Source organism: Sphaeramia orbicularis, chromosome 24 (assembly GCF_902148855.1).
Source record: "Sphaeramia orbicularis chromosome 24, fSphaOr1.1, whole genome shotgun sequence".
In the NCBI taxonomy this organism is placed as follows: domain Eukaryota; kingdom Metazoa; phylum Chordata; class Actinopteri; order Kurtiformes; family Apogonidae; genus Sphaeramia; species Sphaeramia orbicularis.
In genome coordinates, this window is record NC_043979.1 from 35,161,093 (window position 1) to 35,177,700 (window position 16,608).

Sequence of the window (16,608 nt, forward strand, 5' to 3'; positions counted from 1 at the left end):
ACAGACAAACAAACCCAGATGAAAACACAACCTCTGCCGTTCCTTGGCAGAGGTAACTAAACTCTCCAACCCACATAAGATAAAACAAGTATTAAGATAAGATAAGATATGCAGTTATTAGTCCCACAAGGGGCTAGACATCACTAATCTAGTCCCATCATGACTAGGAAATCCACTCCGAACCACGAGACTAACGGTCGTAAACATCACGAGACCATTCCACGACGTAAGAGACCTGATACCATTGGGTAACGGTGATACATGTGACAAAAGCTTAAGGTAATTAGCCCCAGATTAGCTGTCATTAGCCGTCTTCATCAATGGTGAAACAGTTGGCAGTGGAATCTTTTATTTGTGTTGCACAGCCTTAGAATGAACAACACAATAGAGAGAGAAATATTCCCAAATTATAAACTGTTGTTACTGTGAAAGTGTTTACAACCAGTACACCATACTGACCACAAATGCACCAAAAAAAGCCCAGTGATTTAGAGTTTGATCTATGAGCCTCAAAAGAACAGACGATCCCACCAACTGTTCAATCAAACCAGAATAAAAGAGAGACCATGTTTCTTTTTAACTCCAACTTATTTGTTATTTTGCTCTTTTTCTCTCAGTTTCTATTAAATCTACATAAAAACCAAAGCCACAAAAATGGTGGAAGTATAATCCCGTCAGCAGGTGTATGTGTATCTACTGGAATACTAATATGTAGTCGTCTGTGTGCAACAACAATCTGTACATATGCTTGTTTTTGTAGACTTGTAGGTGGATGTATGTCCTTAAATACATGTAATGACAAAATGTATGAAACTCCTTAAAGGTGAGGTGTGAGATGTTTTCCTTGAGGATTTTTACGTCCGCCAGGAGGTATTGTGATCACTTTGCTTTGTGTGTTTGTTTGTTTGTTTGTTAGCAAGATAACTCAAAAAGTTATGGACGGATTTTCATGAAATTTTCAGGAAACGTTGATACTGGCACAAGGAAGAAATGATTAAATTTTGGTTTTGATGGGGGGGGCTGATCTGCCTTGACGGAGGTCTGCGCTCTCCTAGTGCTTTTGTAGTTATATTTATATTTACCTCCAACTATCATATGTCTCACAAAATGATCACTTAGTTGTTTTTAGATCTTGTCAGATGGTTGGGAATTTCCTAGTCTATGGATAAGCTGTTATAGATCATCACAGAAGTTGTGTTGTTATTGTTGTTATTGTTTTCTTTAATTTCCATCCTGTGTTGCCTGTGGAGGGTTGTGGGAATGCACTTGCTGCTGTGAAGGGGGAAAAGAAACTAACAAACTAACTAACGAAACTAACGAACTGTACTTAATGTATACATTGTGTTGTACTGAAAAAAAAAAAAGAAAATAGGGATGCACCGATACCACTTTTTTCCAGACCAAGTACGAATACAAGTACTTACATTTGAGTACTTGCCGATACCGAGTACCAATACGAGTACTTAATAATCCCATTCCAGTTCTTAGTTCCTTTTGTAAATGTGCTTTATTGTCGTAGTCATTAGTCTGACTGGAACAAAGTGCTGCTACTGACATTTAATGTGTTGGAACGAGCGTTTCTCAATTAATCCACCAGGGGGCGCCAGTCTGAATTAACCATACTGTACAAATACCATGAAGAAGAGTAAAGTTTTTTGAGAAGAAGAAGAAGAAGAAAGTCAGTAATAACAAACATGGAGACGACAGAGGTAACACTAATGTGATACTAATACTGCAGCATTTTTGCTGGTAAGGTTTAAAAGCTTAGTTTCAGCAGGTAGAGAAAAGAGAAATGAGTGATAAATTTCGTTTTCACTTCTGTTGGCGGCAGTCCGCACCGCTCCGTACACCCGCTGGTATTCGCATTCTGTTTACGCACCTGCCAGCACCTGGAAAACAGATGGAATGTACGCAGAGGACGGACAGAACGCTGCGTCCGTATCTGTCTGTGTCTTTAACGTTACTTGCAGTCAGCGTTACTTTTATCACCGTCTTTTATTTTGAAAAATCTCCACACTCTTCACACTCCCCACACATTATTCCTTCTTCTCGTACCTGCTGCACTGAACTGTGAATGTCACATGGCCGTAAGTGGTATCAGTGCATTTGTATCAGATGTCTTTTACAAGTACGAGTACACACACTGAGTAGCGGAGCCGATGCCGATACTTGTATCGGTATCGGTGCATCCCTAAAAGAAAATCTAATAAAAACTAAGTTAAAAAAAAAAAAAATTACACATATTGTTCTAGTACTTCATCATGTGCTGGCTGGTGTATTTTTTCTTTTTTTTTGAGTTGGTGCAGTGTGATACTCACAGATAGTACTGGTCGCAGTGAATGGATCTCTAAACCTCCCCAGTCACTGCAGTCCAAATACTCTCCTTCCTCTAAAATGTACTGTTGGCCCTCAAACCCAGGCTGGCTGTAACCCACCCAGCTGGGGAGAAAGAGCAGAGAAATCACTGGTAAAAGTGATATTTTTAAAATGGCGTTACATAACCACATAATTGCAGCTTGGCGCAGTCCTGAATAAACTCTACTCCAAGCCAAGATTATTACTTAGATCGATCTTGTGCAAAGAAACAAGAGTGAAGTAGAAGAATACAAACTCACAGTCCTCCGTTGATTTTTAAAGACCTCGCAGATGTCAATTTTGTTGATTCGAGTTCTGGAGCAGAGTCTCCATCACTTTCACAAAAACTGAAAATGTCACTGTCGACTTCCAAACTGGAACCTTCGAAGCCAGGCCTCTCATACACTACAGCCTATGGAACAGAAAAATAAAGGCTGAAAGGTTTAACATACAGTCATGGAAAAAATTATTAGACCATCAAAAGTCACCAGAAACAATGGTTATGCAATCAAGTACTAACTCCTGTGTGTATCATAAACATGGAATGACTAAAAGCACTGTTTTTGGCAGTACAATAGCCTATCGGCACTGCAAAAAGAAGATGGATGGATGGATGGATGGATGGATGGATGGATGGATGGATGGATGGACAGAACAACAGATAGAACAACAGAATGGTAGATGGAACGATAGATAGAACGAAAGATAGAACGATAGATATAGATAGATAGAACGATAGAACGATAGAACAATAGAACGATAGATAGATAGATAGATAGATAGATAGATAGATAGATAGATAGATAGATAGATAGATAGATAGATAGATAGATAGATAGATAGATAGAACGATAGAACGATAGATAGATAGATAGATAGATAGATAGATAGATAGATAGATAGATAGATAGATAGATAGATAGATAGATAGATAGAACAAAAGAACGATAGATAGAACGATAGAACGATAGATAGAACGATAGAACGATAGATAGAACGATAGATACATAGAACGATAGAACGATAGAACGATAGATAGATAGATAGATAGATAGATAGATAGATAGATAGATAGATAGATAGATAGATAGATAGATAGATAGATAGATAGATAGATAGATAGAATGACAGAACAAAAGAACGATAGATAGAACGATAGATAGAACGATAGAACGATAGATAGAACGATAGATAGAACGATAGAATGATAGATAGATAGATAGATAGATAGATAGATAGATAGATAGATAGATAGATAGATAGATAGATAGATAGATAGATAGATAGATAGATAGATAGATAGATAGATAGATAGATAGATAGAACAAAAGAACGATAGAACGACAGATAGAACGATAGATAGAACGATAGATAGATCGATAGATAGATAGATAGATAGATAGATAGATAGATAGATAGATAGATAGATAGATAGATAGATAGATAGATAGATAGATAGATAGATAGATAGATAGATAAATAGATAGATAGAACGATAGACAGAATGACAGAACAAAAGAACGATAGATAGAATGATAGATAGAACGATAGAACGATAGATAGAACGATAGATAGAACGATAGATAGAACGATAGATAGATAGATAGATAGATAGATAGATAGATAGATAGATAGATAGATAGATAGATAGATAGATAGATAGATAGATAGATAGAAAAAAGAACGATAGATAGAAAAAAGAACGATAGATAGATAGATAGAACGATAGATAGATAGATAGAACGATAGAACGATAGAACGATAGAACGATAGATAGATAGATAGATAGATAGATAGATAGATAGATAGATAGATAGATAGATAGATAGATAGATAGAAAAAAGAACGATAGATAGAACGATAGATAGAACGATAGAACGATAGAACGATAGATAGAACGATAGATAGATAGATAGATAGATAGATAGATAGATAGATAGATAGATAGATAGATAGATAGATAGATAGATAGATAGATAGATAGAACGATAGAACGATAGAACGATAGAACAATAGATAGATAGAACGATAGATAGAACGATAGAACGATAGAACGATAGAACGATAGAACGATAGATAGATAGATAGATAGATAGATAGATAGATAGATAGATAGATAGATAGATAGATAGATAGAATGACAGAACAAAAGAACGATAGAACGATAGATAGAACGATAGATAGAACGATAGAACGATAGATAGAACGATAGATAGAACGATAGAACGATAGAACGATAGAACGATAGATAGAACGATAGATAGAACGATAGAACGATAGAACGATAGATAGATAGATAGATAGATAGATAGATAGATAGATAGATAGATAGATAGATAGATAGATATAGATAGAACGACAGATAGAACGATAGATAGAATGACAGAACAAAAGAACAATAGATAGAACGATAGAACGATAGATAGAACGATAGATAGAACGATAGATAGAACGATAGATAGAACGATAGAACGATAGAACGATAGATAGATAGATAGATAGATAGATAGATAGATAGATAGATAGATAGATAGATAGATAGATAGATAGATAGATAGATAGATAGATAGATAGATAGATAGATAGATAGATAGCGTGTGTATCATGTGACTAAAACAAACACAAAAGAAAACATGGAATGTCTAAAAGCACTGTTTTTGTCAGTACAATGCCAAAGAAAACATGGAAAATGGCTCGAAATCAACTCTTAAATTAAACTCTTAGGAGCTATTTGTGTTGTCATCATTATATTTGTCCAAATAAATGTACCTTTAGTTGTACCAGGCATTAAAATGAACAAGAAATGAAAGAAAACCAGGGGTGGTCTAATCATTTTTTTAACAACTGTATACAGGACAGTGTTTGAAAACTGTAGTTACACCACAGCTGGTTTTCACATGAAGTTTTTTTTTTACACTAAATAAAACTAAAATCAACTCTTTTGCACTTATTCAGAAGCATAAATGCTAAAGTTATGCCTTTTACTATGACTGTTCATAATATATAAAAGTCATGGCCAAGTTTTATATCCTTGAGTTTCTATTCATACAAACACTGTGAAATTATGCAAAGCCGTCTAGTTTGTATAACTGACTGACTGAGAATACAGAGCGACACTTTTTCTTTCTGCCAAAACACACTGTGGTTATACTGAAAACTCCTCGGACCTAACATATATTTTGGGCTTGAAAGTAGATCTGCTTTACAGTAGAATAGAATGAGCCAAAAGAAACGTTTCAGCAGCAAGCTTTCTTTCTTCATACAGGTGGAATCTCTTGTTTGGTTGCAAAATGTGTTGCTTTTGCATTACAAAGTTTATTAAATATACAGTGTATGATCATGTTACAATAATACACAAAAGAAGACTGTGGACGTACCTTGACTTCACAGGAATTTTCGACTTTAAACCCACCCTGAAACAGACACAAAGTCAAATCAATACCAACTATGCTGCTTATTGAATTAAATCTACACAGGAGATCTCAGTAGATGTCTTCTCATTGAAAAAGCTATATTTAACACCAGAGAGAAGCAAGAAAATGAATACAGACACAGACAATGCTGACCTTGTGACTAAGTAATTACTCTCCGTTCTCACAGTGACAGCCTTTATGCAGGATACCAGAAAGATTAATGGCACAAATGAAACTTTCATTACGATAGTAATTTACACTGAAATAGAAAATAAACTGCAAAGCGAATGTTTATCAGAGTATTTCGCTATGTCATTTGCTTTGGGAGGCACAATGTTATAGGGAAAATATTAAAAACTAGAAAAGCACTCGGAGAGCGCAGACGTCCGCCAAGGCAGATCAGCCCCCCCCGCCCCCCATCACCACTAAAATTTAATGAATCATTTGTTCCTTGTGCCAGTATCAACATTTCCTGCAAAATTCATCAAAATCCTTCCAAAACTTTTTGAGTTATCTTGCTAATAGACAGACAAACAAATAAAAAATCCACCCCCCCGATCACCACCAAAATTTTATCATTACCTCCAACAATAGGTTTTGTGATCGCTTTGCTTTGTGTTCATATGTGCATGTTTGTTTGTTAGCAAGATAACTCAAAAAGTTATGGACAGATTTGCATGACATTTTCAGGAAATGTTGATACTGGCACAAGGAACAAATCGTTAAATTTTGGTGGTGATCAGGGGCGGGGGGTGGGGGGGCCCCACTGATCGGCCTTGGCGGAAGTCTGCGCTCTCCAAGTGCTTTCCTTGTTTATTCCTTGTGCCAGTATCAACATTTCCTGCAAAATTCATCAAAATCCTTCCATAACTTTTTGAGTTTTCTTGCTAACAGACAAACAAACAAATCACCACCAAAATTGTATCATTTGTTCCTTGTGCCAGTATCAACATTTCCTGAAAATGTCATCCAAATCCGTTCACAACTTTTTGAGCTGTCTTGCTAACAGACAGAAAAACAAATAACCCCCCCCCCCCCGATCACCACCAAAATTTAATCATTTCTTCCTTGTGCCAGTATCAACATTTCCTGAAAATTTCATCCAAATCCGTTCATAGCTTTTTGAGTTATCTTGCAAACAGACAGACAAACAAATAAAAAATCCACCCCCCTGATCACCACCAAAATTTTATCATTACCTCCAACAATAGGTTTTGTGATCGCTTTGCTTTGTGTGCATGCGTGTGTGTTTGTTTGTTAGCAAGATAACTCAAAAAGTTATGGACAGATTTGCATGACATTTTCAGGAAATGTTGATACTGGCACAAGGAACAAATGATTAAATTTTGGTGGTGATCGGGGGCGGGGGGGCCTGATTGGCCTTGGCGGAAGTCTGCGCTCTCCAAGTGCTTTCCTTGTTTATTCCTTGTGCCAGTATCAACATTTCCTGCAAAATTCATCAAAATCCTTCCATAACTTTTTGAGTTTTCTTGCTAACAGACAAACAAACAAATCACCACCAAAATTTTATCATTTGTTCCTTGTGCCAGTATCAACATTTCCTGAAAATGTCATCCAAATCCGTTCACAACTTTTTGAGCTTTCTTGCTAACAGACAGAAAAACAAATAACCACCCCCTCCACCCCACCCCCCCGATCACCACCAAAATTTTATAATTTCTTCCTTGTGCCAGTATCAACATTTCCTGAAAATTTCATCCAAATCCGTTCTTAGCTTTTTGAGTGGTCTTGCTAAAAGACAGAAAAACAAATACCCCCCCACACACACCCACCCCTCCCATCTCCCCCCGAGCACCACCAAAATTTAATAGTTTGTTTCTTGTGCCAGCATCAACATTTCCTGAAAATTTCATCAAAATCTTTCCATAACTTTTTAAGTTATCTTTCTAATAGACAGACAAACAAACAACGCACCCCCCGATCACCACCAAAATTTAATCATTAGTTTCTTGTGCCAGTATCAACATTTCCTGCAAAATTCATCAAAATCTGCCCATAACATTTTGAGTTATCTTGCTAACAGACAGACGAACAAATAACCCCCCCCCCCCATTACCACCAAAATTTAATCATTTGTTCCTTGTGCCAGTATCAATATTTCCTGAAAATTTCATTCAAATCCATTCATAACTTTTTGAGTTATCTTGCTAACAGACAGACAAACAAATAAAAAATCCCACCCCCCGATCACCACCAAAATTTAATCATTTGTTCCTTGTGCCAGTATCAACATTGCCTGAAAATTTCACCAAAATCCTTCCATAACTTTTTGAGTTATCTTGCTAACAAACAAACAAACACACAAACCCTGATGAAAACATAACCTCTGCCGTTCCTTGATGGAGGTAAAAATGCAAATGACCTCCTACATTTGACATTACAAAGAAACACAACTCACCATTTTCAGTGGTCTAAGAGACCCCACAAAGGGTGACGGAAAGCCCCAGGTCTCAGGGAAAGGGTACACTCCTGTCTCCAGAACACCTAGCATGCCCTGGAACCCCGGATCACTGAAAACCAACCACCTGAGAGGATGAAAAACACCCACAATGCATGCTAATTAAACATTAGGCCAAAAGGTTCTACCACATTATGTGTTACTTTCCCTCATGGCGGTTTTAAATTGCTGCAAGTCATGACCTTCTATGTATTGTCGCTTTTAGAAAACGGTGCTAAGATGTTATTAAATGCAACAAACCCACAAGACTTGTTTTCTTTCCCTCACCTTCCAGCAGTTCCAGCTTCTTTGTACATAATCTAGACACATGTGGTCATTTGTGCTTAGTAGATTAGGCATTATTAGGCCAAGGAAGGTTTTAATTGGATTTTTAGTCTACCTCAGAAAGACTGATGCATAATGGGCTGATAAGAAAAGTCATTAATTCTTTCGGATAAAATTTCTTAGAATGGCAGACATCAGTGCAAAGCTTTTTCCTTCACAATTCAATTTGAGCGTGGGCAGACTTTACATGAACTATGCCCCTGTTTTTGGTATTTTAAACCATTATCCAGCACAAAACAAAACAAAACAAAAAAAAACACAAAATGCAAATCTCTGAAAAAATAGTAGTGTAATCACAGAGGACATATGGACAAAGGCATGGGAAGTACATTTTTCATCAACAAACTCCAACACATGACGGGACTTTGGTTGGAAAAACCTTATCCGTTTTTTTTTTGTTTGTTTGTTTGTTTTTATAACACCTAAACAAAAGTCCAAATTCAGTGCTGTTTCTGTACAGTGTTGGACAGTGTGGAGAGGCTACAGCAGATCATGGGCACTTTTTTTTTTTTTTGTGCCCACCAACATTCTAATAGTTTTGGATTTTTCATTATAGTTTAGTTTTATTTAGTTTTGACTTTTTTTTCTCTAATTCAGTTCGTTTTAATTAGTTTTTAGAGCAGGTTTGCTAGTATTTATAAATTTTTGTTTTGGTCTAAAATCTAATTACTCTCTTGGGTTTTGCCTTTGCTCAGAGGGCTCGGGTCCTGATCTTCATTTTAAGTAGAATTTACACAGACCTGAATAAGATACTCATACATTCATTCATTCATTCATTTTCTGAACCCACTTTATCCTCACTAGGGTCACGGGGGTCGCTTGGAGCCTATCCCAGCTACATAGGGGCAAAGGCGGGGTACACCCTGGACAAGTCGCCAGTTCATCGCAGGCTGACATATAGAGACAAACAATCACTCTCACATTCACACCTATGGACAATTTAGATTAACTAATTAACCTATTAGTGCATGTGTTTGGATGGTAGGAGGAAGGCGGAGTACCCAGAGAGAACCCACACAGACATGAGGAGAACATGCAAATTCCACACAGAAAGGTCCCACCCCCTGTTGACTGGTGTTGGAATCGAACCCAGGACCTTCTTGCTGTGAGGCATGAGTGCTAACCACTGCACCGCCGTACTCATACAGTCATGGAAAAAATGATCAGACCACCCTTGTGCCACTGATCTGCCTTGGCGGAGGTCTGCGCTGTCTTTTCTAGGAAAGCACTCGTAGAGCGCAGACCTCCGCCAAGGCAGATCAGTGCCCCCCCCACCCCTGATCACCACCAAAATTGAATCATTTGTTCCTTGTGCCAGTATCAACATTTCCTGAAATTTTCATCCAAATCCGTCCATAACTTTTTGAGTTATCTTGCACACAGACAGACAGACAAAAGGACAGACAGACAAACCAACGCCAACAAAAACATAACCTCCTTGGTGGAGGTAATAAAAAATAGGACCAATAGCCCTGTAGCTTCCCGGCCAAATTAAAAGCTTTGGGAGATGTATCCAGATGCCATTTATTATCACCCAGTTATGTGTATTTATTATATTACAGAAATAGCCCATGTTTTGGTCATATTCCAATCAGATCTGTAAAAAATTCAAATTCCAACTTGATATGATTGATACTGATTTATTGGATCAATCCACTTCCTATCTCTTATAATGGGGACATTTGTCAAAGTTGCACCAAATCCAGAATCAGATCCGGATAATTTCAATACCTTGTGTTGACATCATCATACAGAAGCTGTACAGGGTGGGGAAGCAAAATTTACAATGAACATTTAGTTGTTTTTTCTCAGCAGGCACTACGTCAATTGTTTTGAAACCAAACATATATTGATGTCATAATCATACCTAACACTATTATCCATACCTTTTCAGAAACTTTTGCCCATATGAGTAATCAGGAAAGCAAACGTCAAAGAGTGTGTGATTTGCTGAACGCACTCGTCACACCAAAGGAGATTTCAAAAATAGTTGGAGTGTCCATAAAGACTGTTTATAATGGAAAGAAGAGAATGACTATGAGCAAAACTATTACGAGAAAGTCTGGAAGATACTATTAAAGAAGAATGGGAGAAGTTGTCACCCGAATATTTGAGGAACACTTGCGCAAGTTTCAGGAAGCGTGTGAAGGCAGTTATTGAGAAAGAAGGAGGACACATAGAATAAAAACATTTTCTATTATGTACATTTTCTTGTGGCAAATAAATTCTCATGACTTTCAATAAACTAATTGGTCATACACTGTCTTTCAATCCCTGCCTCAAAATATTGTAAATTTTGCTTCCCCACCCTGTATACCAAGTTTGAAGTCAATCAGAACTGGAGTTTGGGAGAAGAAGACGATTGAAATTTTTTACCCATAAGAGCCCAGGTTAAATTTTCCATAAGTTCCCGGATCCAGAAGAAGATCCTGACCAGCATGTGGACATTATGTTTTGGTCATCTCCCCATCAGGGCTGGACTGTAGAAATTTATACTGATATCATTTATATTTACTGAGTTATTGCATCGACCCACTTCCTATCTCTTACAATGGGGAAATCTTTGAAAGTGGCACCAAATCCAGAATCAGATCCGGATCCAAATAATTTCACTAACTTTTGTTGACATCATCATAAAGAAGCTGTATACCAAGTTTGTAGTCAATGGAATTGTAGTTTCAGAGAAGAAGACGATTGAAATTTTTGTAACGGACGACAGATGATGACGCCGGACGCCGCATGACGATAATAGCTTACAGCTTGTCGGCCGGTAAGTTAAAAATAGTAGTGAAAAATAAATGAGAAATGAGACATGGACACGCCCCCTTGCCTAGTGTAACAAAAATATATTTCATAGTACAGCAGCTAAGTCTGAAACTACCACAGCTCCAGTTGTTATGGGTAAAACAGTGAGTTAAGACATAAGCTGTTTTCTGGCCACAATGATCTGGAGCTTTTGTCAAGGTGTTAACTGTTGCAACAACTTTCCGAAAGGTGCCAAGGTAAACCTACAAAAATAGCTGTGGGAAATGGTCGACTGTCTTTAAATTCCTCCAGGGGCAGGGCACAGAATGTCCTAAATACCTGCCTCTTGAGCAGAAAAACATTCTCCAGATTGCCAAAGTCTACCTACATCTTTCTCACTCTCCTTCTAGTCTCCACCTCTCCACCACCACTTTGCTTTCCATGCCCCCCCACCCCCACCCCCCCGCCCACACTGTCTCTTTTCTAACATGCAACAGCAGGACAGAAATTCCTAAGCAGGCACACGAGTGAGAGCCAACCCAAAGACAAGGATAAACACAGAGGAGAGTCGTAATGATTATTAGCTCTCAGCTATTTGTCAAAACCAAACACTGAGAGCATCCCATTAAAACGACACAGAGCGCAGCAGGCAGGTTTTTCACACTCTACACTCTGGTGCCATTAGCAACAATAAAATCAGCGCAAAAACCTGGATTGTCTCATTATCTGAAAACGCAAAGACACCATTTCTTCTTCATTTAGCACCTGCGTTGTATTTTCAAATCAACTCTAATCCCCAGGTAACTACTGCTCTACCGCTCGGATCAATCTTCCAGCTAAAGTTTAATCTTTTTCGCCAACTTCTCTGCTTTCCCAAGGGTCAAATGTTGTTTTGCTGAAAACACCATACTTACACCCCAGAGTGCACCTGGATGGAAGCGGTGCTTAGCGGGATGCCAAATGAGCCTGTCTCTACTGTGTCGTCATGGTAAGGTGTTACTCTACCGCGGCCCTCCGGTTCAGTAAACAGATCAATATGGGGAAGGCTGTAATCCTACGGAGAAAGGGAAACAAACACGTTATCAACAAATGCTCCTCCTCTGTGGTCTATACTGGGGCAGAAGTGTGTCTTTTTAAATGTAATTTACCAAGGTCTAATTGGGCACAGTGTACTTCACATTTGGTGTTCTAAATGAATCTGGACTGAATATCAATAATGCAATCCATTTAGGGGTGGCCAATTCTGCTGATTCTATGCACTGAAGACATGAGGTGGAAGTGTTTAACCGGTGCACTCACCCAGACAGCAAGTCGAATTGAGCCGATCAGCATTGGTGAGTCGCTCTGCGGTTCTGTCTGGGGCCCAGAGTCTGCCCACACATTTGTCAATTCAATAGCCCCCTCCTCCAAAGCGATGTTGCGTCCCTGGAAGCCTGGCTTCTCGTAGAGGACCCAACTATAGGGAGGGGAAAAAAAGGAAGAAGCATTTGGCAGAATCATAACGTATTCATTTATACCCACTATCACTAAGACAACTGTTGCAGCAGAGGATATTAAAGTAAAATATGCAATTACAACGGTTTATAATAAGGCCATGACAAAATATTGATATATTTAGTTTCACAGCATTAGATTTTGTTATGTTGAATCCGTGTATCATTCGTTCATTCATTTTTCAATTTAAAACTAAAAATTAAAAAAAAAAAAAAAACTCGTTTTTTTGTTTTTTTATTTTCAAAACCAGAATGAAAACTGATAACGGTTTGTTTTTCCATTTCCCGATTTTGTGCCCAAATGTAAAATGGAAAAAACTGATAACGACCATTTCATCCGATTTTGCCATTTTCAATATAGTTAAGTTGTCTGACCCGGAAGTAGTCGTTACCAGGGAAAAAATAAACAAACAGAATCATGGTCGAACTGGAGGGATATTTTGCTCTAATTAAGCAGCTGTTTGATATGTACGGAAGTGTATTGCATTCACACAAAAAATTAATTCGGCTCTGTTTTTCTGAATTAATTAATTCAGAAAAACAGAGCCGAATTTAAATTTTTTCAGAAAACAGTATCTCGTTAATTCAGAAAATTACGTTTGTTTATTTTTTCCCTAATAACGACTACTTCCGGGTCAGACAACTTAACTATGTTGAAAATAGCAAAATCAGATGAAACGGTCGTTTTCCGTTATTTCCATTTTTCATTTAAGCACAAAATTGGGAAATGGAAAAACAAACCGTTATCTGTTTTTCATTGTGGTTTTGAAAATGAAAAACAAAAAAACGAGTGGTCTTTTTGCTTTTTTGATTTTGGTTTTAAATTGAAAAACAAATGAACGAATGATACCCGGATTATGTTGTATTTAGGGGCTGTCAAAATTAACGCGTTAACACAGATTAATCCATCACCACGATTAATCTAATTGGAAATTTTAACACAACTAACCCATCTGACTCGCATTTCTTGATCATAATTTTGAGTACAAAAAACCCAAGATGGAACAGTCAACCGACATAAAGTATTATACACACTCTGCAGGAAGGAGTTTTCTTTTCACCGAAGCACTTCCATCTTAAAATACCACATTAACACAAAGCATACGTTAGTCTGGGATTCTGCTAGCACTTCGGCTAACGCGTCACCCAGCTTGCGACAAACACGTTAAGTGCATATATATTCCCTTCTTTTTTGAGTCTGTTTACTTATGCAAAATAAAACACAATTAATATTATTATATTAATAAGGATTCTGTTGGGTTTCTGTAAATTGGCTTAGAGTCTGGTTTTGACCAACTCTATATATAAAGTGTCAGGAGATAACTTTTTTGTGATCTGGTGCTGTATAAATAAAATTTGATTGATTGAGTGATTTGATAAGTTTTCCCCTGTAAGTCGCTTTGGAAAAAAGCATCTGCCAAATGCATAAACATAAACACATAAACAATATAGATTAAAAATGAATGATACTTAATTGTGATTAATTGAAATTAATCCACAACAACCCTGTGATTAATCTGATTAAAAATTTTAATTGTTTGATAGCACTAGTTGTATTATATCAAAAACTACAAAAACACTGTTTATTTTATTTTTATTTAACCTTTCTTTAACCAGGTCTGTCCAACTGAAATGGGGGATCTCTTTTTTAAGGGAGACCTGGCCAAGAGATTGTAACTTGTTGTGAGACTGAGGGTGGTCCTATGAACCTGGGTTTATTTTGGTATCTGGCACTTTGCCAGCTTTTTAGACCCAATAATAAAAGAGAAATTTAGACATATTTCCCCCCAGGATTTACATATTGATGACCTCAGATAAATGCAAAGAAATTATACTCTGAGCCATCCCTAAATTATTTTTTTTTTTTTTTTTTTATCAAATATTGGAACCAAAAATAGGACCAAAATTGGGACATGAAAAGCTACCTAGGTGCATTTTATCTGGACCACATGGCTTGAAATGGTCTTATATAGCACTATAAATAAAGACACTGTGTTAAATCTGATGATCCTAGTGGTTTTTCTAATCCAGACATATGGGTTTTTCATGAATCTCAGTCTCATTCCTGGTTTTGTATGTACCATCGTGTCCACTTGTGTTACATGCAGAACCTGCCCAGTTAAATGCAGATAAATCGCGAATGATTTTGCAACAGCGGCCATTTTTGTGAAATACTCTGCCTTTCATTAATGAGTTCAATTCCCAAAATGTACCTGTGAGAGAATAAAGAGATATTTTTTTTAAAAAGTAGCGTGTAATTTTTGTGTCCTTTTGATCGTGTTACATGCAGATTTTTGTATTAATGTAAAATATAATATAAAAATGTGTTTTGTCTGAAAAATAGTTTCTCTTTTATCTCAGAAAGTATTTATTTTTAAAATAGACCCAAAGTGCTTCCAAACTTGCTTCATAACATTAGTCTACATCTGGTTTGAATTTTTCGCCCCTCTGTCCTGTTTTTAGGAACCAGTTTCATATAAACACCCATATATAGGTGACCAGAGCTGGAGGTTATTTATGACCCAGTTTGGCAGATTCTGTGTTGTGTTGTTAAGGCAGGTTGTTGGAGGTGAGGTGTGCTTTAAGTTGATTTGTAACTACATGTTCTGGTATTTTGGACAGGACGGAACACTTAGAGATGGGTTGGAAACTGCTAGAGACTAGTTTGGTTTATCTTCAGCCAAAACCAGATTCTTCTGTTCTGACTGCATAAAACCACTGATTTGTAATGAACACTGCCGGGTAGGGATGTAATAATATGAAAATTTCATATCACGGTTATCATTATTATCGCGGTATTGTTGAAATTGTGCTCAAAATGTTCAAAAAGTACTAATACACTCAGAGAAATAATTTAACCAAGTTGTATTTTGAAAAAAAAAAAAAAACAAAAAAAAAAAAAAACAAATAAAATAATAGGCACAATATACCTTCTGTTGCAGAAACATTCAAATATTAACCCTTAGTGGTCTGAGCCTATTTTGTCTGTTTTTCAGTCCTTGTGATTTTGCCTTTATATAGTATATAAACAGATGTTTACTATACCCATGTTTGGGATCTTTTTTTTCAGCACAACTTCATTTATCTCATATGTCTATTATTTTTTTTCACTTTAACCTACTATATAAACATAAAAGGACAAAAAACACAAAAAATATAAAAAATCCAATTTGAAAAATTTGTGTAATTTAGTGCATAAATAACACAAAGATGCTTAACGAACCTTTTCAAAGACTTTAAAAGTGAATATTGGTTCCAAATATTAGGCATATCAAATTAAAATTGAAATAAATTAAAACTACACAGTAAATTTGCCAGTGTAAAAAATGCAGTGTCAAAGTATTTTAATTCCTTCGGAGTTTTTCCAACAATGGACAGAGTAAAATTTAACAAGATAACTCCCAGTGTTGGTGAAAATAATTGGAGTTAACAGAGGTTTTACACTGTCAGTGTCATATATTCAGTGTTAAAGTAAATTGACTCTCTCAAAGTTAATTCATCACCAATAAGAGCAAGATACCTTTCAGTGTTAAAAAATAATCACTCTGAAAAGCCCCGCCCACCAACCCCCGTGCTCAAACTGAGTGAGAAGTTGGACTCTGGCATCGCCATCTTCCTCGCATCGAAAAACTGTGTTTGTAAGTTTGTGTAAATAAACTCTTGCTTTTGTTATTTCACCCAAGCAGAATCTGTGCGCAAGAATAAAGTTACGTCGTCGTTGTCAGTGTTGGGTACGTGTTTTCAAATACCGAATTTCAAATGGATAACGTGATATCTGGTTGGCGGCTTTCATTTTACA

General features: G+C 36.9%; 1 protein-coding gene across 1 annotated transcript in view; it reads right to left on the reverse strand.

The window, feature by feature from the left end:
• Window positions 1-16,608, reverse strand: part of LOC115415031 (uncharacterized) — a 66,745-nt gene that overhangs the window by 37,725 nt on the left and 12,412 nt on the right. Inside the window, exons 8-13 of the mRNA XM_030128439.1 lie at window positions 12,616-12,772; window positions 12,231-12,370; window positions 8,188-8,314; window positions 5,733-5,768; window positions 2,616-2,767; window positions 2,319-2,439 (exon numbers count right to left, since the gene is read on the reverse strand). Of these exons, the coding sequence (XP_029984299.1) occupies window positions 2,319-2,439; window positions 2,616-2,767; window positions 5,733-5,768; window positions 8,188-8,314; window positions 12,231-12,370; window positions 12,616-12,772 (733 nt within the window). The remainder of the gene's footprint in view (window positions 1-2,318; window positions 2,440-2,615; window positions 2,768-5,732; window positions 5,769-8,187; window positions 8,315-12,230; window positions 12,371-12,615; window positions 12,773-16,608) is intronic.